The sequence below is a fragment of the Halichoeres trimaculatus genome, unplaced genomic scaffold (assembly GCF_033239565.1).
Source record: "Halichoeres trimaculatus isolate MK-OKI-2021-1 unplaced genomic scaffold, fHalTri1.1 fHalTri1_scaffold_16, whole genome shotgun sequence".
Classification (NCBI taxonomy): Eukaryota; Metazoa; Chordata; class Actinopteri; order Labriformes; family Labridae; genus Halichoeres; species Halichoeres trimaculatus.
Genome location: NW_027437194.1, coordinates 22435602 through 22460934, shown reverse-complemented (window position 1 = coordinate 22460934; position 25333 = coordinate 22435602). Strand labels below are relative to the sequence as shown.

General features: G+C 41.0%; 1 protein-coding gene across 2 annotated transcripts in view; it reads right to left on the bottom strand.

Moving 5' to 3' along the window:
- The window catches only part of ttc28 (tetratricopeptide repeat domain 28), a 140110-nt gene that overhangs the window by 47921 nt on the left and 66856 nt on the right, over window positions 1-25333 (bottom strand). For both annotated transcript variants that reach the window (XM_074689996.1, XM_074689997.1), the window contains 3 exons: window positions 13166-13313; window positions 1533-1805; window positions 1332-1462 (listed from right to left, as the gene is read on the bottom strand). In XM_074689996.1, coding sequence (XP_074546097.1) covers window positions 1332-1462; window positions 1533-1805; window positions 13166-13313 — 552 coding nt within the window. The remainder of the gene's footprint in view (window positions 1-1331; window positions 1463-1532; window positions 1806-13165; window positions 13314-25333) is intronic.

Sequence of the window (25333 nt, the reverse complement as noted above, 5' to 3'; positions counted from 1 at the left end):
ACACTATGCAGACACACACACACTACCCAACCTAACACCCCTCATTACTTTAATCCAGAGGAGATTCAGTTTGGGGTTTACACACCGGTCAAAACATGATCTGTGTGAGTGTTTTAATTCAGAAACGCTCTCAATTATTGAGTTAAAGTTGTCTTCATACCATCTTTCAGCTGTTTCTTTCTTTGTTTGGAGTCTGCTGCCTCTAAACAAACACACACACACACACACACACCAACACACCACCTCAGAGCAAACACACACATTTAAGATATGGATTTGAGCTGATGTTCGTGTTTCAGTCACCTGCAGGTCGCTCACCTGTGGAGGAAAAACTCAATAACCGTCTGTCAACAACTCAGACATGCAGCTCTGAGTGTGTTTGTGTGTGTGGGTGTGTGTGTGTGATGTGATGTGTTTACTGCTTGCAGACAAACAAGGAAAACACACTCACCAGCTCAGGAGGGAACTCTTCTGTCTGGATTCGATCTGAGCTCTGAGGTGAGCGGGATTCATGACAAGCCAGACGGGAATGTGTGTGTTTGTGAAAAATTAATGCGCAGGATGAGTGTTTTTTTTTGTTTTGTGTTTTTTTCGAAATATAAACAAACAAAAAGAGGCAAGGACAGAAAACCACAACGCCTGGAGGTGTTAACATGTTGGTCAATAAACAGGAGGATGGTCTTCAGCGTCATGTACAAGTTCGATATCTCATGTCTGACATTTTTAATCTTTTATGTTAAAACTATGAGCACAGGGAACAAAGGGCTAAGAATCAACCTGAGCCAGAAACACAAACACTCACATACACATATTTTATAGTTTATATTTGTTATTAATCATTAATAAATAAATAAATAAAATATTCTACAAAACACCTACAGGCGTTTAACCCAAGGGCACATCACTGAATCTGCTACCATATGATGATATATATTTACACTGCATCAGTGCACACACACACACACACACACACACACACACACACACACACACACACACACACACACACACACGAACACACACACTGACAGCTCCACTTTGTGCTTGGAGACGTAAAGGGGCCAAAGTCTAATCTGTGGCAGCGATCTAATTAAAGACTCTCTTCACGACCGTCCAAAGAGTTTGAGCAGAGAGAGTTTATCTGCTGCTCGAGGCCACGAGAAAATAAAGCGGTTGTTTCTAGAAGTCAGAGGGAGTTAGAGAGGAGAAAGAGAGGATCCAAAGCAGCTGTGAAGTGCTTATGTCTCTGTTTTATGTGAGAACTCTGAGCTTTCAGAGAAAGTCAGCTAATGATGTTTTTATTGACATGCAGCAGAGAAAATAACTCTTACCTCTCTGTCTTTTAACTTCATGGCTAACACCAGCTGGTTCCTGTGATTGGCCAGAGCTTCTCTGTAACTTCCTTTGGAGAAGAGGGCGGAGCCAAGGTTTCCATGAGCCCTGCACTCACCTGGCTGATCACCTGTGAAGCAGACATTCTTTTAGTCTCATCTCCTCACCGTCCGTCTCATACCCCATCCTCCTCTCCTTACCTAAAGTCTTGGTCACCTCCAGGTCCTGCTGCATGTAGGCCATGCTCTTCTCAGCGTTCCCCAGAGACCAGTAGGCTGAGCTCAGAGCCGAGAAGACGGAGCCACGCAGCTTCAGGGAGCAGGTGCCAATCTTAAGACCCGCCTCCAGAACAACCACGGAGGCGCCGTGGAAACCGTGAGTGAGCAGCTCCTGACCGATGACAGAGACGACCACGAACGGGCTTTTATCCAGCTTCATCCTCTGGAGCTGCTGGTAAGTCGGCTCCAGGGAGTCTAAAGGGGAAACACAAACAGGATGTTACTGAATCTTTAAATAAGTATCTGTTAGTTCTGTTTAGGTGTGAAGACTGGGCGACAGGTAATGTGGCGGTCCATTCTGCAGGTCACAAAAACAAATCACACAAAACACACTCAACGTGATGGAGATCTCTGCACCTCTGTAAAGACTGCAAAAAAGTGGCTTTAGCAAACTTAGGGCTCGTTTACGTGACAACAGTTTTAGGGCAAAATGCAAAAGTATTGTTGGGCTTTGGCCTCCTGTTTATCCAGAAAAACAGAAAAACTGTTTTTTGAAAATGGCCTCCAGAGTGAAGTTTTTCTGTTGCCATTGTTGCCGTGTAAACAGTAAGCCGGCTTTTTCAGTGGAAACGCTGACGCCACGCTCTGCCTCACGCAAATGCATACAACAGTACCATCATTGCGATCGCCGTAACAGCTTCTGGACAAGACAGTTATAGCACCACCTACAGGCCTGGCATGCTTACTGCAGTGTTTTCAGTCCCCCAGAGTTTCCGTGTTAACGCAGATTTTTTTTTTTCCACTGAGTTTTAGCGTACAGATAAATCAGTAGTTCCATTAAAACTTTCCTCTGATGTGCAGGAGGCAACAGCACTGATCACAAACATAAGTCGTATTGGAGGTACAGACGTGACAAATGTTACCATTTTTTCACTGTATGTATAACTACAGATCATATTTTGAAAGAGTGTATGGTTGTAATCTTAGTCTGAAATCTCCCTCAGAACAGTTTGATTTTCCGTTAAATTATGATTAAATTTAGCAATAGCTCAAAGATAATGAGGAGCAAGCTTCAGGTGAGGTTTCCTGTGGCAGAGGGGGAGCTACCAGAAGGACCAGAAAGCTTTTTTGTGATAAAACACTCTGAGAAGTTACCTCTCCATTTCCAAAGAGTATCTGCGTTTTTTTCTGCATTTTTATGAGAATTGATTGCCTGACTCCCCTCAGGGATTTATAAACTACATTGTATTCTATTCTATTCTATTCTATTTAAAAAGACAAAAAAAAAAAAAAATTGACGGTTTTGAAGCCAAAATACCGCCGTCTCAGGCCTAGCCATTGGTAGCAATTGCAGCCAGAGTTTGTGCAGTAGAGATGATGAGGGATTCTGGGAGAATCTGAGTGGAGCTGGGTGACAAAAATATATATATATTTTTTCTCAAGAGAGTCTAATCACTTCCTGGCTCTACCTCTCAACATATTTTACAATCCCCGGAAAAAATACATGAGAACAGCAGCTGTCTATCATCGTTAAACTTTACATAAAGCCTCGTTTTTAACCTCGTATAACTAATGAAAACGAAATTTTTCCGAAAAAAGAGGACTTGAACAGCCAAATGATATCTTCAAATCACCACAACAATCGAATGTGAGAAAAATTTCTACGAGGTGTAATCATTTTTAATGTTTGACCGTAGCCCATCTGGAATGGCTGGAGAGACTGATTTTCTAATCTATACTGCAGACAGCCACCAGGGGGAGCAGTTTTTGTGGAGACCTCACTTCGAGCCGAGCAAGCGGACGTCCATTTTTTTTTTACAGTCTATGGTTAAAATCTACAGTTCCTTGAGGGTCCATGGGAGGCTTCTGCATAAACCACATACACACACATTCAAAAAGCTTACGAGTTTTGTCCATACAAGGGCATGGCTGTTTTGACTGAAACTGGGCACCCTGCAGCTGTTGGAGAGAAGGCTACAGACCCGCCTCTTTACCTCATCTTGACTTAACTTAAACAAAGCTACAGTTTTTCCAGTATGTCAACAATGTCAACAATTAAACTTTGAAACTCTGAATCAGAGACAAGCAGGTGACGTCACAGATTCTAAGTCCATTTATAATAAAGGCAATAATCCCTATCTCCGTCAGGATCAGAGCTCACAGCTCAGCTCTGTGCAGCTCAGAGTGGAGACGCCAACAGCTCATCTCTGTCACAATCAGGGGAAAACTGAAGCAAACTGCACAGAGCTGTAGGACTCTGTGTGTGTTTTTGTTCTTCATCATTTGAGCAGTTTGCTTTGTGAATCAGAGCTTAGGACAGAGCAGACGAAGGGACACGTGAGGAACAGTTCCTGTTTCTACTAGCAGCTCTGGTTCCCTCCTGGGTCTCTGCTAACTCTCAGCTCTCCACCTCTGTCCTTTTGTTCTAATGTGGTCATTCCTGGCATTAAAAATACACAGGCAGGAGATGTCAACAAAGAAAAACTTCAGGCTTTAAATCAGTGACTCGGACTAAGACCTTACTGTCAAATGTAAAATATAAGCTCAGAGATTTTAAGAGGTTACTGTTATTGCAGGATTTATAAAATAGTCTGAGACTGAAAAGACTAGTGTGATCATTCTCAGAAAAAAACATCCTTTCAGCTGTTGAAATTAAAAGCATCATCATCTTAGAACTGTATTGGGAAAAGCAGCATCACTACATTCATGTAGAATACATTAAATTTTATCTAAAAGCTAAATTTGCAATTTAAATAACCATATGTAGATAAAGCTGACGCCAACAGTTCCAGAGTGGGTAATGATAAAATAAATTTTCTAACGTAAGCATGCATTTTGCAGATGCATGCAGAGTGTAGAGGATTAAATCAAACATATCAGATATTTTCATACCAATGGATATTTGATGCAGAACTGTGTTTGTAGAGTACATCATTTCGTCTTTTTAATGAACCGTTCAGCTGAAATGAACACAGCACAGAGAGGAGAGAGTCACTCTCACTTTGTCTGAGGAGCAGCATCATCAGCTCTGACACGTTTCTGCTGTGGAGTCTTCAGCAAACAAACACGCCGCTGAGATGCCTGGAGACGTTCAGTTTACAGACTGAGGCTGAGCGCAGGTACGTAGCTCTAAAGCCGGGCTCACAGGGAGGAGGTGATGTTCTCAGGTATCTGTGATATTGTGGAGCAGGCTGCAGTGATCAGGGAGGAGACCGGAGGGAGGACAACAGACTTGTATCCAGAGAAAATATGAAGAAAGTGACTGAGGTTTTGTGTCTGTGTCATTTAAAGGTCACAGCTCAGGGCCATACTTCATTTTTAGTTGCGTTAGTATTCATGTCAACATTGGCTCATGAGCTACAGAGACTTCAGCTCAGACGCTAAACCTCATAAAGACAGCTGTTTAAACACACTCTGAAGAGAGTAACAGTATGGATTGTGTTCAGTTTAGTACACATTATGTTCAAAGGAAGAAGGAGAGGACAAAATATGGACTGACTCATGTGGTCACCTCCACTTTAAGTAAGATCAGGTTAACTTAATTCTATGAAGTCAGAATAACCCTGATCCTTAAAGAGCTGGATTAAAAGAATTTAACTTGACTGAATTTTTGAGTCAGTGAGGAAAGTAGACATCCAGGTCCTGACAAAATACAGAGATGTGTCCCCAAAACATTTCATGGGATTGTGTCTTCTTCCTGTCTGGTTTTTATCAGACTGAACCACAGGGATTAACTGGAAATATGAGACTCACACACAGGTCCAAAGTTTAAAGCCTGTTTAACCAAGGCATTAGTCTGTACACAGGCAGAGGTTTCCAGAGGCATCATAAGTATTCACATTCATTACTCAAGTAAAAGTATAGATACTCAGGTTTAAAAAGACTTTTGTAAAAGTTGAGGTATCAACTCAAGCTTTTGACTTAAGTAAAAGTGTAAAAGTACTGGTTTCAAAACTACTTAAAGTATAAAAGTAAAAGCAGTCTTGCATAAAGTACTTGAAAGCAGTACTTGAGTAAAAGTACAAGTGTGTTACCATAAAATTACTTTGGTATAAGTTAAAGTCACCTTTTAGAATATTACTTGAGTAAAAGTCTTAAAGTACCTGATTTTGATTGTACTTAAGTATCAAAAGTAGTTTCCTGACATAAAATGTACTTAAGTATAAAAAGTATAAGTAAAACTATATTTTGAAAAGTAAACAGTTAGAATTTTGATTCCTGCAGTATCAGAATAAAAGGACAATATCCAGGCACAGGAGAAAGAGGCTTGAACTTCTTCAATGAAAGCTTGCACATTGCTGTTCCACTGACTCTGCATTTCATCCGGTAAGAAGAAACTTTCACTCCAACTTAAGAAACCATGCCATGCAAATACAGCCATGGGTGTGCAATGTTATATTAGACAGCACCACGGAGTTCACAGAGCTCGCCATTGTGGTCGACATGCTCAACAGATGCTACCGGAGTGTTGTTAGCATCAGTGTTTGAATTTGAATTTCTTCTCCAGGCTTGGCAGTTTGGTTGCGGCATTACGTCACTATCTCAAATTTCTTCTAACTTTATTTTGTAGTAACGAGTAACAAAAATGACAAGAGGAAATGTATCGGAGTAAAAGTAAAAGTTGTCAGACAAATAAGTAACAAAGTAAAGTACATATATGTAAACATTTTACTTAAGTACAGTAATGAAGTATTTGTACTTCGTTACATTACAACACTGAGTAAAAGTAAATGAAAGAGGGGAAAATGTTATTAAGGTCAAAAGCTTAGGCTGTGCCATAGGGGCCAATGGTTCATGCTTCTCCTGAGTCTCTGCCACGGAAATCTTCATACTGTGCTACATACCTCTGTTATGTCGTGGCTGGAGTGTGGTGTAATTTGTGTCATGTCAGGTGTGATGGATCATGTATAAAACAGGGTGTTGGAATGGTATTACACTTATACATCACATTCATCCACAATCAAATTCACTCTGTGCAGATGGCACAATTTGAGCGATTTTGGGATCAGTTTTGACTTTTTTTGGTGTGTGTCTTTTTGAATAATTACAAGCTGGAATGAAACAAGAACAATGAGGCTTTTTTTAAAAACATGCGGAGTAAAAGGTCCAGATATTTGCCTGAAAATGTAAGGAGTAAAAGTAAAAAATCAGCTAAAAAACTCAATACTCAATAAATCAATATTCAATTATTAATTTTTTTTTTTTTTTAAGAAATAAAACAAATGTATTTGCGGAAGGTGTGAATGCAACTTTTTTCTTGCAACCAGTATCAATGAATGGTATAAATGATACAAAAGAATGTCATCAAGTTACCAGTAAATAACCATGAAAATATGACCAACTGAATTCCTGTAAAGTTAATTTTAATTCATGGTTGACTGAGGAAAAATCCTGACCCTTGTGATTGTTAATGAAGGTTTCTAACTTACAGTTAAAAACTGCAACATGAAAAAAGACAAAACACATTATAAAACAGATTATTTCAGTCAGATGTTTAATCATTAAAAATCTGAGGCTTTTAGAATAATCTCTGCCATATTCTGAGTCTTAGAGTCTTTCTACAGGAATAAGATGAGCAGAGAGTCGGACTGTCATTGATTTTCTGCTGATCTGGGAGACAGACGGTTACAGACCTGAAATTAAACGACTCCATGCTGCCGTCTGACCCTCTGCTGTCACATCCTGCTGACATACAACCTGTCACATAGACAGGATACAGAATAACATCCAGTCTGGACCAAGGGGATGGGTCTTCCTCATTTATCAAGTCCAGAATCCACAGATTCACTGAAGGTTATTTAGTCAGGACTGAACAGACTTGAAGAGGAAAGTGCGGAGAGATCTGTCAAAGTCAGATAAGTCACAAGTTTCATACTGAAGAATCTGTGTTAAAAATGGATGTTGTTGGTCATTAAACTTCCCTCCATAAGAAACGACTGGACTCCTTCTGCAGATCGTTCCTGTCAGATGCCCTGCAGCACGTCAGCCCATAAAAAAGACATCAGCCGACTCACCAGGAGACGGATCACTAGAGGAGTCCTCCTGCTTCATGCTTTTTTTACTGCAGCACCCCCCCTCTGTGATCTCTGCCGATACAGACCTTCTCCTCAGCCCAACATGCTCCTCTTCCTCCCCTTAACTCAACCATGAAGACTCTGCTAACACCTGACTCTGCTTCCAGGCCTGCTCCCTTTGAAGCTGACAGGAAGCCTGAATTTTGGAGGGTATCAGCCTCTGGACAGCAGACCGCCCCCCCACAGAGCATCAGGAATCCTCTGCAGAAGATCAGACAGGACTCAGACTCCAAAAACAGCCGGATAAGACCATCCAAAGACAGAAATATGATGACTGAGGGGTTTATATTTGATGCTGCTGGTTGCTCATTTCAACATCTACAAACACAGTCTGTTACAGCTGGACTGTAGAGACAGGAACGACATGAATGCTTCTTTACTGTGAAGCCAAAACCTGTGGAGCTCCCTCTACTGACTGACTGCAGTATAGGTCACATAGCCTGTCTCTTCCATGTCAGCTGATGGGACATGGGCATTATCTTAAAATTGAAGCACACAGAAAAAAGAACATTGCTTCTGCCACCTTGTTTTATACTAATCATGCTGATTTATGTACAGAGTACAGTTAAGTTTAAAGCAGATATTGCTATGAAAAAAGGTAAGGAGAAATCTCCTGCAGTTCCTCAAGAGTCCACATGAGGCTGGCATCAAAAGTAACCACAAACACACCTATTCAAACACCCTTATAGGGTATGTATTTGAACAAACTAATCTGAGGTTTTTGATCGGATCAACTAACCAAACTAGGCTTGTGTATACTAGACACATTGATGATAAAAAGTTATTAAAACACTTATAGAGTCTCAATGGGCGTGGCCAGGACAAGGGCTTCAAGTTCCGCATTTTTTCAACTATGTCCGATATTCACAAAAGCTGACACAAATGTTCAGTGTATCGGCCCGAATGCAACCATGTCATTATTTTCCCTACAGGGTAAAGCGCCACCAAATGGCAACAGGAAGAATTACAGTTACGGGGTACATATTTCAACCAACTACTCGCAGGTTTTTCATCTAATCAACTCCAAACTTGGCTTGTTTATGCAACACACATTGATGATGAAACGTTATTAAAAGATTTGTTGTAACTTAATGGGCGTGGCCACAAACGACCGCGAGATTTGACCATTTCGGACGCGTCATGAAACCTTAATAGCTTTCTTGTACAATGTTGGGTCAGGACCAAAATGCACACAAGAGTTCACCATCACAGCCTGAGTGCATTTCTATCACTGGTTTTGCAAACATTAATGCTCCATAGCGCCACCCAGGGGGGCAAAGTCTTTGCACTCCAATTTTGTTGTACATTGTGCAATGAGGATAAAAATAAATGAACATTCTATTCTGGGTGCTGTCTCTTTAAGGCCCCCAGTTCAACAAACCCCCTTCACTGTGATTGGCAAGCCCCGTGGAGGCCTGTCAGAGACAGACTAATGGGCAGACCTTGGTGTTTTTGCCCATCCCCCTAATGTGTCATGAACCAGTAAGGAGATCCTTATGTGATGAGCTCATTATCTGAAGATCTGGTGCCATTTTTAAAGCAAAGTGTTTTGATCAGTTTACAGAGTGATTCAGATGAATATGTAGATGTTTTAAAAAAAATCTTTATGTTCAGTGTAAAAATCCAAAATTTTTACTTTATATTCATGTTTAAGATATGGAAAATGAGAATACACACTTTTCAAGAGATGTGTGATTAAATTGTTTATATGATGTTATAAGTCATAAAGAGTGTAATGACTTTTCCTAGCTGTGATTATTTTCAGGTTGTAACCAAAGCCGGGCTCATTAGGTCAGTAAGCAGCAGCCTCATACTCGATATGTCCCACCTGCATCCACAGATTCTACCTCAAAGCCAAACACATTGAATCCTCCACTAGTTAAGCCCTCCAGTGTAAAAGCAGATGCTAAATTCCTCGTGCACAAATATTCACTGTAGCTTGCCAAGTAGAAGCTGAATCCCAAGAAGCCTCATTGCTCTCATTCTGAATCAGCTGGAGGGCAGAAAACATAATCCAGAGCCAAGTCCAGCCTGCAAACCGGCCCTGATTGTATGCTCTCCTCCTTCATCTCCTCTGCTGCTGAGACCTGCACGTTAAACTGTGGACAGATCAATGACACACAAGAATCCACCTCCTGAATATTTCATCATCAGATCCATGAGGAGCTCATGCTGCTGATAAACACAGGATCAGCACTAACTCAGAGAATTATATTATTCATAAAATGAATAAAGGTTCAGTCCCTCATTAGAGGCAGAGTATCCTCAAACTGAGGATCCACATTTTCTCTTTGCTCTGTAAACTTCTCCTCTGTTTTAAAGAGGCTCTAAATAATGCCAGAATATTAAAGATACTAATCAATTTTAAAATAAAAACCTAACTTCCTGGGTAAGACAAAAAGTTCATAGGATGTGATTACTCAAAAATTTTGAAGTAGTTCTCTACTTGATTTTGTACGTTTTATATTTTTGTACTGTTATTTTAACCTTAACAAACCTCTGAACAAGTGTTGATGAGTTTTATAGTGGAAGTGATGCAGCCTGTTGATCATCACAGGTTTAAATATGGTGATTGTTAGCAGAGGACCAAGCTCTGATTTCCCCAGACTGAACAGAAAGCCACAAAGAACGGATGAAGACACAAAGTTAAAATCAAACAGTGATAAGAAGGTAACTTGTCAGCAGACAATAATATATGAAGTCAAAGAGCAGTAGCTGAGTTTAAAATGTTGCTTCTGAAGAGAAAAGAAGCTGGTGCACAGTGTCTTTATGTGAGTTGGTGTTTTTGTGTAGATGTGATGGATGTTAATGCTGTGACAGCTCAGTGAATGAAGCTGCGCAGTAATCTGGTGGAGCAGACTCACAGGATCTGATACTTTTTCACAGGTGGCAGGAGGATGAGGAGGCTAAAAGGAAACTGATACAGCTACCTGTTGGATGTGCTCACATCTAATAAAACAAGACCAGAGTCTCCTTCACTGAGAGTAGACTTATGGATGATCTACGGTGGCCGGTAGGTGTCGGACGATTTGCAAAGCCACAACTGGAATGCAAACGCCACAGTACAACTCAAGGGAAGTACAGCCACAACAGAAGTTAAAAGAGGTTAATTATTCCAACAGACAGAGAAAATTTGTTGAAGTAAGTAAATGATTTTCTTTTTTAACTTCAGCTATGATTAATATAGCTTCTTAATAGGTGTCACCTTGTGATATCCTTCACTTATATTTCTTTATTTAGCAGTAACATATCATCTTATGTTTAGCTTTATGAATCAGTCATGTCATAACGTTAGCATTAGAGCAGCATTTATCTAACCTTGCAGAGCAGACAGACCTGCCTGATTCAGTTTCTGAACTCCTGCAGGTCCATCTTGAAAGGCTCCAATGACCAACGATTTCACTCGGCTAAATTCTGACCGGCCCAATCAGGGAAGAGAGGCAGGAGCTGTGGGAGCAGACGTGACGTCAGCAGACTTTCGTACTTGTCAGCATTCCTCTGATTCTTAAGTTAAATTTATAAAAACGGAAGCTGTCGTCTGACGCCTTTTTCACAGCTGTTTCTCGTGATTCAGTAGTTGTTCATCTATTGTTTCTTAGAAGCATCGGCTCACATAAGCTAAGTCATACCGTGGCTTGATGTGTATTGGTCCGTGGTGAGTGTGTTAATCAGAACGGTCGTCCAATCACCAGCTGCAGATTTTTTTAAAGTCCCGCCTCTGAACACAAATTGGAAGAGCTGCTACCCAGATAGACTTGTGAAATAATTCCGTGGAGGATATACGAAACTGTCCGTCTGGCGTGTCAGGTTAGCATTTCTGCCTTCCTATGTTTTAAACATGGATGTTGGATATTCAAACTAAACATGAGCAGATTTTCAAACCATTTCATAAGCATAACGGTTTCCCTCAAAGGGCCCGATGTAACTGTCAAAGAGTATAAAATGTAGCTAAATGTAACTAAAAGTAATGTAAAACAAATACATCTACAGCTTCAAAAATGCGCTCTCTGAAAAAGACTTAGCAGGGTGGGCAACTTTTTCAGCCACAATAAAATTAGCTTTCACTGGCACGTTGTTTTGGTTGTGGCTTTCTTGAACACATCCTGCTGGGATTGCAGTTTACATTTTAAATCTCGCAACATTTGTTGTTTTTCTTGAAGGCTCACTTTGGCGTACTTAGCTCCATGTTAAGTGTCAAAATGCTGACGTATATTGTTCTCTTTGACGACCAACACAAAAGATACACCAGTTTTTCTCCTTGAAGCACAAACATATATTGGCCTTCCCATCTTTCTGGAGGAAGCCTTCCATCTGCATCAACTTTTCTTTTCCTGGACATTTTGGGATCATTGTTTTATCACTCAATTCCACAAGTTTGGAAAATGGTACTGATGTGAAAACACTGCAATCTAGTGGCGAGATGCTGTGACTTCGCGGGTAACGTAATCTGTAGGCGTTATGAGACACACAGTTTATGGTCAATGCACCCTTTTGACTTATCTATTATAAGACAATCAGACCTTTTAAGCTCTTGTGGGCCACATAAAATAGCATTGCAGGCCACATTTGGCCTGCGAGACCTTGAGTTTGACATATGTGCTCTACATATTCATTTGTTGTAGAAATCCCTGAATCTGCTTACAAACTGATCAAAACACTTGGTTCCAAAAATGGCCCCAGATCTTCACCAAACTCGCTGAGATGATGGGGTCATCACTTAGGGATCCCATGGCTCTGCCCTTTAAAAGCTCTTCAGAGGGCTGGCCAATCAGAGAGAGGGGGGGTTTGTGGAGCAGGAAGCCTTAAAGAGCTAAAACATATTTTATTCTTTTTGAGAACATTTAAACATGTTTCTTTGGGGATGGAGACACTCTGTGGAAACCAAGTGGAACAAACTTCTTCGATTCTAAGACCAAAAAAGATCTAAAGACCTTATTTTCCTGCTATAGACAAAAAGAAACCAACCCTCATTTCCTCTGTCTTATTGAAATATGTGATCCACCTGTCACTGAACAGGAAAAGTTGCCTTCATTTAACGGAGAGGATCCACCTGGTCACAGACGCAAGTGAATTCTGTCCTTCAACACGACTCACACACTCCAATGAGACAGAAACAGAAGTCTCTCACTGACACTACAAAGCTCACTTCTTTCTGTTTCTTTGAACTCCTGTGTTTCTCTCTCATCTGTCGGGTGTTGCTCGTGTTTTCTCTCTGCGTCTTTTCTCTCCATGTTTTCTCTTTCATCTCCTCCATTGTCACATCACTCTGAATCCATTTCTTAGAGAGATCTCAATCACCAGAGGCAGCTTTTTACTTTTTCAGTCCCAGGAGGAGCTCTCGGAGTAAAACAGAATACAAATTTAAGATCTAACTCCACGCTTTCCCCGAGATGCTACGTCTCACTCTGCTTCAGCTCTCACATACAGAGTTTCTGTAGAGGACATAAACACATGTTGGTGCATAAATCTGTGTTGTTGTGCAGCGTAAACACAGGGAGAGGAGATAAACAGAGATGAGAAAGATGAACTCTACAAACGTACCTCTGAGGGGTGACTTCATGGCAGCTTCCACCATGCCGACCAGCAGCTGAAGACTCTTGGGGTCCTGAGCGAGGCCAGAGGCGAATGCTGCCAGGGCGTCGGCATGACGGCCCAGGTACTGCAGGGCAACCCCCTGACGGAAGTAGGCCTGCAAGGAAATCAACATTAAAATTAAACTCTGTAGACATCACAGACCGCAAGAGACCAGCCCTCACTGAGCTGTGAATCGTTCTGCAAACACACTTACACTTTCTTCAGAGCTTCCCCTGAATTCAGAGTGTTTTATTTGGGTCAAACGGGTTAGAAACACCCCTGAGGTGTTCACAGAACTGGGGTAATTAAAACTCCATTGTGTCTGAATGTGAGTCCAACCTGCACAGCACTGATACAGAGAGCAGTTTACACTCTCTGTGTCGTACACTATCACACAAACAGCTCACACTTCATTAGGAGCCCTCATGCATTTCACAGTGCCTTCAAAGACAATGAGTCATGACAGCAGATTCATGAGGACGCTGGAGGAAGAGACACAACACAGCTCTTCTTCTCCTCTCCCCGCCGACCAGACTGTAACTTAATTGTCCTGTCTGCCTCCTTCTCCTCATTCGTTACTCCCGATCCTCTCCCTCTCATTTATCATGCCGCTCTGCCTCCTCCCACTTAAACATAATCTGTCGTGACAGAGAATGAATGGAGACAAAAAGAGGAGGAATTAGATTACATGGCAGCTCCTGTCCCGTCTGACACTTGGTGAGGCTGTGCGGTCTTTGTGCTGCCCTGGTCTTCAGACAGCCTCATTGAAATGAATGGAGCCTGGGGTCACGTCTGATCTAATGCTTTCAGTGCCTGGTCTCGTGTGATGGTGCTGGAGCAGAATGTGAACAGGCCACGCTGTCATTTAACTGCTGATTAACACAAAGTGGGATAAATGGTTGGTAATCACAGCTGTGATCTTATCACTTCAAACACTCAGTAACAGATGCTATTTAGATACAATCATCTCAATTAAACGCCTCTTCGTCCTTTTCTCTATAGATTTATTCTGTAACTTCATGTGACTTCCATTCTAGAGACTGTAATCAAACATTTATTATAATAAAACACACGTCTACATTTAAAGGGGCCTCTGATGACACCACATCCATCGTAGACACTTAACTAAAACGATGGACCAAACCTGTGAAGACACCTACAAATGATTTGATTTAGCTTACAAGCTAATACAACCAACAGACAACTGGCTTAACAGGCTTACAGCTAGCTAACAGCTAACTAACAATGGCAGCACAAAACATATAAATCAACTTACAAAAAGTTAACACTTGCTTAAAGTCTCTGTAAGGACTATCTGGAAAAGTTCATGTTTGTCCAGGATAGAGACTCCGTTTCCCATGAGCACCATCACCCACTGTCATAAAGATATGGCTCTTACCAAGGTGTTTGTTTTGGTGAGCAGGTCTTCTTTTTAACACTACTTTTCTTAATTTAAGACAACTTTTCCCATGATGCAAAGTTACAAGGTAATGTACAGAAATAAAGTCTTTTTGTAATTCATAAAAAAATATATATTTACTACGAAGGCAGTAGATAAGATATTTCATCAGATTGTTCGATGCGTTCATTAGTTATCAGAGCTTTCAGTCACACTGAATTTGTGTATTTGAGGTATCCTGTTGATCAAAGACCCAGAAAAAAATGGCACACACTCAAGGAAACTACAGAAGTAAACACGAAACAGATCCACGTCTGTCGCTTTGTGCATGACACAAAAATGTACGGAGACAGGGACAGAGTTAGATAAAGGGAAGAGTTGACAGCTGATGACATCAGAGAAAAAAACCGTATCGTATAAGCCTTACCACATTCAGTAGACCATTAGTAAACTGTTAATTAATTAGTTATTAATGACTTAAGTATTTGTTAACAGTTTGTTAAAGCTTTAAAATAATGTCTAATAGATAGTTAATACAATTTTAATAAACTGTAAGTTAATGAGTTATAAATGACTTGTTAAGTGTATGTTAATGATGTATAACTAACTATATCTTATAAATTAGTAATAAGTTAGTAAAACTATTCCTCATTTACTAACTGTTAGTAAATGAGGAATAGCTGCAACTTTAGAATAATGTCCCATTAACATATATAAACTATTGACAAAGACTTTGTTAACGTTTGCCCCTCAAAGAAAAGAGGAAGTGGAGTCAGCTCTCCAGAGAGTACTGCGCATGTGTGGAGGGGCAAACGTAAACAAAGTCTTCGTCAGTTCAGAGGTCATTACAGCTACACAGCGCTGTCTGGAGTGACACAGACTGCAGCAGAGGACTAAATTAGAGCGGACCATGATGGAATATTGGTGAAAAACATGAGTTTTTGGACGATTAATGCAGTTTTAGGAGCGGCACTGTCTATGCCCCGATGGATCCCATTATACGGCAACGGCTGCACGATTTTGGATCTAAATATCTCCTGAAGCACTGCATGGATCAGGAAAACCTTCTGGGTGAGTATTTTGTTCTACTTCATTCTATAAACAATGTAAAAGCTGTATAAACCAAACTTTCCCTTTAATTAACGGTTTATTAATGATCAAATTAGTATCCATTATACATTTTTAAACTGTTAACAATTAATTGACAAGTCATCAATAATTAATTCATAAGAAGTTTACCAATGATCTATTAACTAGTTATAACAGATAGTTATTATAAAGTGTTACCAATTGTTCACCTACAAAGTTAGTTCTCCTAAAAAAATAAGTTAAAATTCTTCAATATCAAATCCTCATTTTCCAACTATTTCCTATTTCCATATTCGTCTGTTTATTTTCTTATTTAATGAATACTTGAATTGTAAAGAGACTTCATTAACACCCTGTATTTATTTGTGCTTCTGTAGAGTTAATGTTTGAAAAGTGACAACAAGTAAACTTTGTGAACTCAGTGTGTAGAGTAGTTCAGTACTTTTCTTGTCTAGTAAAATGAACTTGCTGCATGGAAACATGATTCCACCAGTTTTAAAACATTTTCTCCCTAAGTTTTTTTTGTCATGTGTGAAAGTGTAGAATTACCTTTAACCTAGCCAACAAGCAGACGTGCCTACTTAACACCAACAAGCCAGACAGATTAACAGATTTCAAATGAGCTCACAACTATCGCCAAACCTGACAAAAGACACTAGCATTAGGTGAATAATTGGTTTAAGTAGCCCAACATGAAACCTTTAATACACATTGGTAAGCCACATGAAGCTGCATAATTTGTGAAGAACAGTAAATTAATAAGTCAAGGCATAAACTTCTACTTATCGCTTCCTGGTGTTTCTGACCACTTAAAGCTCTTTGGCTACATCCACACACTGATAACAGAAGCTTGTGAAGAAAAAGACCATGAGGATCCCAGGCCCACGCTGTTGACCAACAAGGGAAGAGATTTGGGGTTCAGTGTTTTGCACAAGGACCCTTTAGTACATTAATAAATAGGTTTTTTAAGACATTGTATAATATTTCAGTTCCATACAAAAGAGTTCCATTATTGTGGTGAAATATTTCCTTTCTTGGCATTGTACCTCATACTCCTGCAGCTGAATCTGATTTAGTAGTAAGTTGCTTACTGTTACCTCTGTACTGTTAGCTGCTAACCATGCTAACCATGATTTTAAATTGCCCTAAACTGGAATGCAAAGGTCAATTTGGACATACATGTGTAACGATAGTTGCAGCTCACATAGCCTCATGCACACATAAGGTTCAGACTGAAAAACACTTATTTATAACCCACTTCCAAAGAATGTTTTCAATATCCAACTTGGAGTCTTAAAAATCAGGTGGCAAAGACTCAAATGACGTCACTGAAGGCAATTCATTAGACTTTAAAAATGAGACAGATTTCCTCTGATTTAAAAAGCAAAAACCACTTTAAAGCAGAAGCAGACCAAAGCAGTCTAAATCTGCTGAAATACAGGACAGAAATTCAGATTCAGCGTCTGTTACCAATGCCAAGTGAGCATGCTGAGGGGAGAGAGACGGCGGTCTGCCCTCTGACCCTCATCCAGGCGAGGAGAGGAGCAGCAGGGCTGGACCAGGATGAGGCGTGGAGCTGGTGACATATGGACGCCCCACCTGTCTGTCTCCACCTCTACTTATCTCTGAAATCTGTCGCCTCCTCTCTGATTTGGCTGCAGAATGAGGGATGCAGCGCCTCATCAGGTCCTGGTTTTATCTTTACGACTGAGGAGGATCATTCCAGCAGGATGTGGATGATTATACCAAGTTATAATCAAAGCAGGATGGAAATGATCTCTGCATGGCTGAAAGTCAACATACAGCACAATAGGTAGGTTGTGTATTGAGGTGTGTGGAGGTGTGTGGGGGTGTGTGTGTGTGAGAGAGCTTCATCAGCGGAGTAAACATGCCAGATCCAGACAGAAAGTGACAGCAGGAAGAGTCTGCCTCCATCCCGCTGCTCACACACATCCTGTCTATTAGCTCAGTCTGCCTCTGCTGCCTGCTATGCACATACAGGGGGTCCCAGTCCAGACACACACACTCACATAAACAAACACACCTCTCACACACACGTAAACACATTCTCTGTCTGGTTGTTGATTTCTTTGTCTTTCTTCAGCAGTGCTCTGGAGCATCTTGTCAAATTTGAGCGAGCTGTTGGAGGAGGATGTGTGTATGTCAGATGAAGATGTGTGTTTGTTGCAGAATGATGTGTGTATGTTGGAGGAGAATGTGTGTTTGTTGGGGGAGAATGTGTGTTTGCAGGCACTTCACACTGAGTCCCAGTCCAGCACTTAGACAGACTCCCCAACACGAGCTGACAGCTCTGTGTCAGTCAGCGTGAAGGGATCAATACAGGGCACACAGAAATGTGTGTGTGTGTGTGTGTGTGTGTGTGTGTGTGTGTGTGTGTGTGTGTGTGTGTGTGTGTGTGTGTGTGTGTGTGTGTGTGTGTGTGTGTGTGTGTGTGTCCAGCAGCAGAGCTTAAATCAGAGGATCTGTTCTCTGCCCAGGTGAGTCTGTCTTTAAACAGATGCAACAATCATCACAGCTCAATGAGAGGCAGCGCTGAGGAGAACTACGTTGAAGCTCACTTCAGACCTTTATGAAGAATGATTTTATATTTAATACATATGTATCAAATAAATTCATAATGAAATAGGTGACCTGGAGTGATGAACCTTCAGGAAATCTACAGCAAACCTCAGCTTGTGTTTGCTCACTGGGACTTGGTTTACTCTCACATCAGCTCATAATGTGTCATTTTCAGTCACAGCAGGAAGCGTTGTAAAGACGCTGCCCACATGGCTGTCACTCACTGATCAACCACATAATATCCCTCAAAGTCCTCACAGTGAACAGTTCCTGATGCACAATCTTTGTAGAAGTGCAGCTGATATCTTCTTTGTATGAATGTCTGCAGGCTGTAAAGTTACACTGACCCCAGTGATGAGGTGGATGTCATACAGAGCCTCAGTGTTTTCAGTCAGAAACATCAGGAAAGTTTTCTTACCAAACACTGACATCAGGAAGGAATTGATAATGACCAGAAGAAGCGCTGCTCCTTTAAGAAAAATTACTTTATTTTTGTTGATTTGTAAAGATTATAAGTGTGATGTTTAACTCCCTTCCTCCTAATTTGCCCCTATGTACCCTACCTGTTTGACACCAAACCCCTAGTTTGTCATCTCTGCATTTGGAGTGGATCATTACTGTGTATGGCTCATTTCTTGGTCATGGACACCAAACTTGTTTTGTCTTCAGTCAAATTTTGACTATTTTTCTCCTGTGTTTGTCTGGAGATCCTACATGTAACCATGGCTGCATTGTTTACATGTGAAATCAGCTGTTAGCAGCCTGTAGCATGTCAATGCTAACTGGTGAAAGGCCTGATGTTTCTCACAAGGTGAGGAGAAGGAGGTGAGGACGACGTGCTGGTTCTCAGGTGTGAACTAAGAAGTGACGACATGGACCTGTCCTTCCATCCATCGTTACTGGGAACGTAAGATCTATCTCCAGTAAGATGGACGAGCTAGCTGTGCTAACCCAGCAACAGAGGAAATACCAGAGGGCAGAGTAGCATCATGCTATTCACAGACATGAGAATGATGTTCTCCTGATCTGAACAGGAGAATGATAGATTCTTGATCCCCTCAGGGATAAATAAAGTATTTCTATTCTATTCTATTCTATTCTATTCTATTCTATTCTATTCTATTCATATATAGTGTGCATGAAAGTTGCTTCAAGAGAGCCTTCTTTCTTAATTCCTGTCTTTGGAAAGAGATGCATATGTACAGTGACATTATCAGTCTCCAGCACATTCTGAGCATGCTCAGTAACCCAGCTTTCAAACACAGACAGCCCAAACCAACAGTCTGCCCAGACAGTAAACTATCTTTTTACTGCTGACTCCAGCAAACCCAGCCTGAATCCTTTGCACAGAGTGTGCTGCAATCATTAGGATGTTAGGTTTTCAGACATCACTGAAAAACACCTTCATCTCTCTGGGATCAGGTTTCTCTGGTTCATGATGGTGTTACAAATGAAATTAAGACATCAACAGACGTGTTTGATTTCATCCTCTGGGGATAATGGTTATCTTTTCAAAATGTCAAGGTTATTCATTAAACACTCTGCTTTTAGTTTCAGTCAGAACCAAAGAAATCAACCAGCAACCAGCTAAAGAGTGATCTCTGGAGTTCAGGAAGGGACGTTTTATGCAGACAACATGAAGGACGGCATGAGAGACGCAGCCAGAGAGGAGCTATATGTTCAAGTGTCAGAGCAAAGGATGCTCACCGGATGAACAGATGCTTCAATTACTGCTCGTAACTCACATTAATCGAGAACAGATGGCGGCACAAGTGGCGAGAGAGAGAGACAGAGGGTGTGTTAGAGTGAGAAAGGCTCACATAAAGCGGACGTGATGGAGATTGATGTCTCTGCAAATAAGAGAATCTGCCTCAAAACACACAGACGGAGACAAATCTCTCATTTCGCAGAGAGACAGAGAGGATTGAAGCTTGTTTTTTACCTGTTCGACAGAAAGGATCTGAAACTGTTTACATGACAAGAGAGAGTTTGAGAAAAAGAGAGGTGGCCTTGAGTCGTTTATCAGAGACGGAGGAATGATGGAGCTTTTCCGCAGCCTGAGGACAGCTCTATTTCTCCATCAGAGGTGTGCAGAAACACAAACATTAAAATAAACTCATAGCAGATGGAAAATATTTAACCATTTTTGCAGATTAAAAAATCTGTTTACTGGTGTTATCAGTTATAGATTAGTGTCATTAAAGGATCCCTCTGGCTTGGATCTACAGTAAGTGTGAGATTTAACTCAAGTTAACAGTTTAAAACTTAAAGGTACAATCTGCAAGATTTTTAAAAAGATAAAATGTCAACTTGTACAGGGATATTCCTGCTCCATCGTCTCCTACCTACAGGCCTCTATACCTGTGTATCAGTGTCTGTGTCTGCCTCAAACCCTCTCCTCTGCCTTAATGTCAATGTTTTGGTAGTATCGGGTCATTTCTGGGCAGGGTAAGGGTGGATTTATCAGCCAATCACCTCGTGCCACAGTGTGCAAGTGACTTTTTTGTGTTGATAATAGCGACTGAAAAGCTATCTTGAGCGGCTACAATAGTGGACGTACTAAAGGGAAACTCAGTTTTTTTGACACCTGGACCTTATTTATAGGTGTGTGCATGCTCATATACTCACTCAGACGAACATCGTGCAGCTCGGAGTCCTTCAGAAGTTATTTAGATCCAGCTGATTTTAGCCGCACTTAGCGGGGGCCACGGCAAGGGAGCTTCAGCGCGGGACATAATCTCTGCAAAATCGCTCATCTCTGCTATATTTTTTCATCCATAGCTATCCATCATTATCACAAACACACTCCTCTTCTCTTGCCGTAGGCGAACACTGTCCACAAGCGCACCACCAGTTCGCATTGAGTCTTGGACATGCTCCTGTTTGTTGTTCTCGAGCCAGCTCTTCGTCTCTCTCCCTCTGCATCCTTCTTTCATGGAGCTCCTCGTCCGTGTACTCAGGCTCAAACCGGTAAGGACAACTGTCAAACTCGAAGTCGTAGTCTGAAGATGGTAGACGAGCTGACTTTATGATAACACTGGAGATGGATTAAAAAAATATAGCCGAAATGAGCGATTTTGCAGAGATTATGTCCTGCGCTGAAGCTCCCTTGCCATGGCCCACGCTAAATGCGACAAAAATCGGTTGGATCTTAATAACTTCTGAAGGACTCCGAGCTGCACAATGTTTATCTGAGTGAGTATATGAGCATGCACACACCTATAAATAAGATCCAGGTGTCAAAAAAACGGAGTTGCCCTTTAAGAAGAAAGAAAAACACATCAAAAGTGAAACGAAACGCCAAACAGATAAAGCTTTCTCCTAAACAAAGGTGAAGCTTGGCTGGACTTTCGCTCACTTTTGGGCACTTGGAAAGCAGCACAGGACAAAGAGCGATGCAAGTTGGTTTTCTGCTAACCAGCTATGTGTCTGATTAGCTTGTGCTAACACGCCAAGTCAGGGGGCATGGCTCTTGAGTCTCTCCTATGCGATGCTATAGGTGGTTGCCAGGTAGTGCTGCACGATTTGGGGAAAAGGTGCGATTTGCGATTAGGTGGACAATATTGCGATTGTGATTGTGCTTGCGATTTAATAAAAAAAGTTGTGTCATGATGAGTCTACAGACTTGCTTGGTTATCATGGAGAAAAATATGAATTGCATGTGCTGACATTGGCGATTGCGATATCCTCTTTTGCGATTACATAATTGCATGTGCTGACATTGCGATTGCGATTGCGATAATCGTGCAGCCCTATTGCCAGGCTAAGGAAGTGTGCCCATGTAGCTTTGAACGGTGGTTGTTGGTGTGCACTGCCACACGTATCCAAGAGGAGGAGCCCAGTTTGAATATTGTGTTTACTAACAAGTAACGGAAATTCCTGCAGACCCTACTGTTATATTTTAAGATGTATGTTATAATTTTGTAAACTATACGTTTTTGTATGATGTTACTCAGTTCAGTTTGCTTCGCAAGTTTTTTTTTAACTCACATAGTTTGTTTCACAAGTTTGAGTGTAGATTTTTCCATTGTACAGAGGCAAGGTCATTTTACTAATAACAGACAATAGCATGGTTTGTCCTTGTCACTGCCCCCCTCTTTCTTCCTCCTCTTTTCTTTTCACAGTTCTGGCCAATGGCAGACGGTTGAGTAGAAGACTAACTCTATGTCCAGGGCATAATTTTTCAGCCCAGGAGATAAGTGTAGAAATATACCTAATATGTGTGCTGATTTTTGCAAGTGACCAATAAACGGTTAATTTGAGATCAACAGATTCTCCAGTCTTCATTCAGGGATTACCAAGTTAAAGAACTTGGGGTCAACACTACCTTCAAAGAATCTGGGATAAATCAGCTAAACAAAACTGCAGATGATCTGGAAAGTTGTAAAGAAGCCCGCAGTTGGTTGGTAGTAGCATTCAATTTTAAAGTCAAACTCAAACAAGCAACAAATGTTGGCAGTAGTTGTGGAGGAAAATGGATAATCTGTGCCTCTTTCTCTTTTTTCCCTGTTTTAGTTTTGGTTTTTTTTTTCCGCAAACTTTCTCAAAATCTGCAACAGTCTTCTGCATGACATGCAAGACACTTTGATCAAGAGGTTTTCCCAACCTCTGAATAAGCCTCTGTTATCATGAATAGCTGCATGTGCAGTGCTCTTTAAAATCATAGAGGCTGTTTAAACTGTGCAAAACACAACCTTACAGTAAAAAACAATAAAAAGTGAGACCTGAAATGACCACTACGAAGACAAAATCAGACCCAGCTGTTTCATTAATGAGCGTCTCTGTTCCTTTAAGATCTCAGGGTCCTGCTTTTGGTCCTCTGAGTGTCTTCAATAAAGAACAGAGATGCTGAAGTCATCCTGTTGCCCTGAAAAACAGGCTTCATTTTGCCAAGTCGATAGGCCACTTATCCCGCAGTAGGTGACAGAGCGACATGCTGTGTGAGTTGTGAGCTGTGTGCCGTGAACCTGGGAGAGTGAGATCATTATTTAAGAGCTGCAGAGGTCTGAGGGAGTCATTAAAAACAGCAATCTGTATTGTTAGGATGGCTCTTTGTGGAGGTGAAGGCTCTTATTATCAGGCTGAAGGATGATCAAACACAGACAATCCAAACCAGCAGCTCACAGAATTAACAGCCCTCTCATCGTGACTCAAACCAGCTCCTCTGACAGGCAGCCGGTCTGTAGAGCCCCGGGGAGGAGAAGTAACACTGCTGACTGAGCATCTACTCAAAGTGGGAACAACAGCTTTGGCTGGTAGGTGAAAAACCTCGTTTAAATCTGAGAAAGTGAGTCAGTGTGGAGGAGAGACGAACGGGGAGGTATGGAGGTGAAGACAGGGGGGTCATGGGTTCTTATCACCTCTGTAAGCTTTCACAGAAGGTCAAAACACCCAGACCACAACCTTCAAAATGTCTCTGAATGCTTTTTGAGAAGATAAATGTGTAAAATTACTCCTCACTACTTTAAAAGCTATGTCATGTATGGTGGCTGGTGAGGTCAGATGATCAACCGCCAAAACGATCTTCATAAGGAGGATTGTATAGCAAGTTCACATGAACTAAATGCGTTTAAAAGGGCTGAAACAAAACCATTAACAGCATTATTGCTGCTTTCTTCATTTTAATATTTTGGATGTGTTTTTGAAGCAACCTGACAACGATCATCCAACCCATTCTCAGATCACAGGAAACACTATAAGAAGCAACTAACCTTGTTCCTGATAATCCTTTTTTACCAGACGACAAAGAAGCATCACAAGGTCTGAAGAATTTGTCTTTAAAAAAAAAAAAAGTCATCTTTTGCAGTATAAACCTCCTCAATCGTCACGTTTGGGCCTCTATACATGTGTGTCAGTGTCTGTGTCTGTGTCTGCCTCAAACCCCTCCTCTGCCTGTATGTTGATGTTTCAGTTGTCTCGACATTTCTGGGCGCACTGCAAAAACTGAAATCTTATCAAGTGTTTTTGTCTTATTTTCAGTGGAAAATTCCTTTTTAGACTCAATATCAGCCAAATTCACATGACCAATCCAAAAAAATGTCTTGTTTAAAGTTATTTAAGAACAAAAATGAGGTCTGAATTGCTTGTAACCAGTAAAAAAAAATCTGCCAATGGAACAAGAGAAAAGTTACTTGTATTAAGACATTGTTCTAGACTCAAGGAAATTTTCAAGCAATTTTTTCTTGTTCCATTGGCAGATTTTTTTACTGGTTACAAGCGATTCAAACCTCATTTTTGAACTCTGATAACTTGAAACAAGACATTTTTCTGGATTGATAAGTTGAAAGTGGCTCATATCAAGAATAATAAGATGTTTTTTACTTAAAAAAAGACAAAAACACTTGATAAGATTTCAGTTTTTTTGCAGTGCGGGGACTAAGCGTGGTTACATCAGCCAATCACAGAGCACCCAGTGCGTAGGTGACTGTGCGTGTTGATGTTCGCTAGGGGAAGCTAATCAGAGCAGCTACGATAGTGGACATAGCATGGAGGAAAAAAGACACAACCAAAGTGGATTCAAACCATGAACAGATAAAGTTTGTTCCAAGCAAAGGTGAAGCTTGGCTTGAATTTCACTCGCATTAGGGCAGATGGAGAGCAGCACAGGACAAAAAGTGATGCGAATTGGTATGCGTCAAATACCTGTGAGTAGGAGTCAGGAGCAAGTCGGAGGTAGGTGGTGTACGCTGAGCCAAGGAGGAGGAGCCCAGTTTGAATGTTGTGTTGACTAACAAGTCACGAAAATTTCTAGCTTTGAGAGTAAAGTTTTGAGTTTTGAACTCTCTTTTAAACTTCTATGCAACCTTCACTGCTTCATTTTTTACAACTCTCCTCAGCTTCAGGCTGCCTTTAAAAAACACTCTGTCAATTACACTGTTGTGTTTCACTAAACTCCTGAAAAAAAATCAGTTTTGTTTTTGTGTTGTTCTTCTTTTACTCTGCAGCATACTGCAAAAAAAAAAAAAACTCACGTTAAGTCAGAGTAATAAAGACAGCTGGGCTCCATCCAGCACAGATGGTTCAGAAGAAATTCAGAGCAAGTTTGGTAAGTGTTGTTCACGATGAAA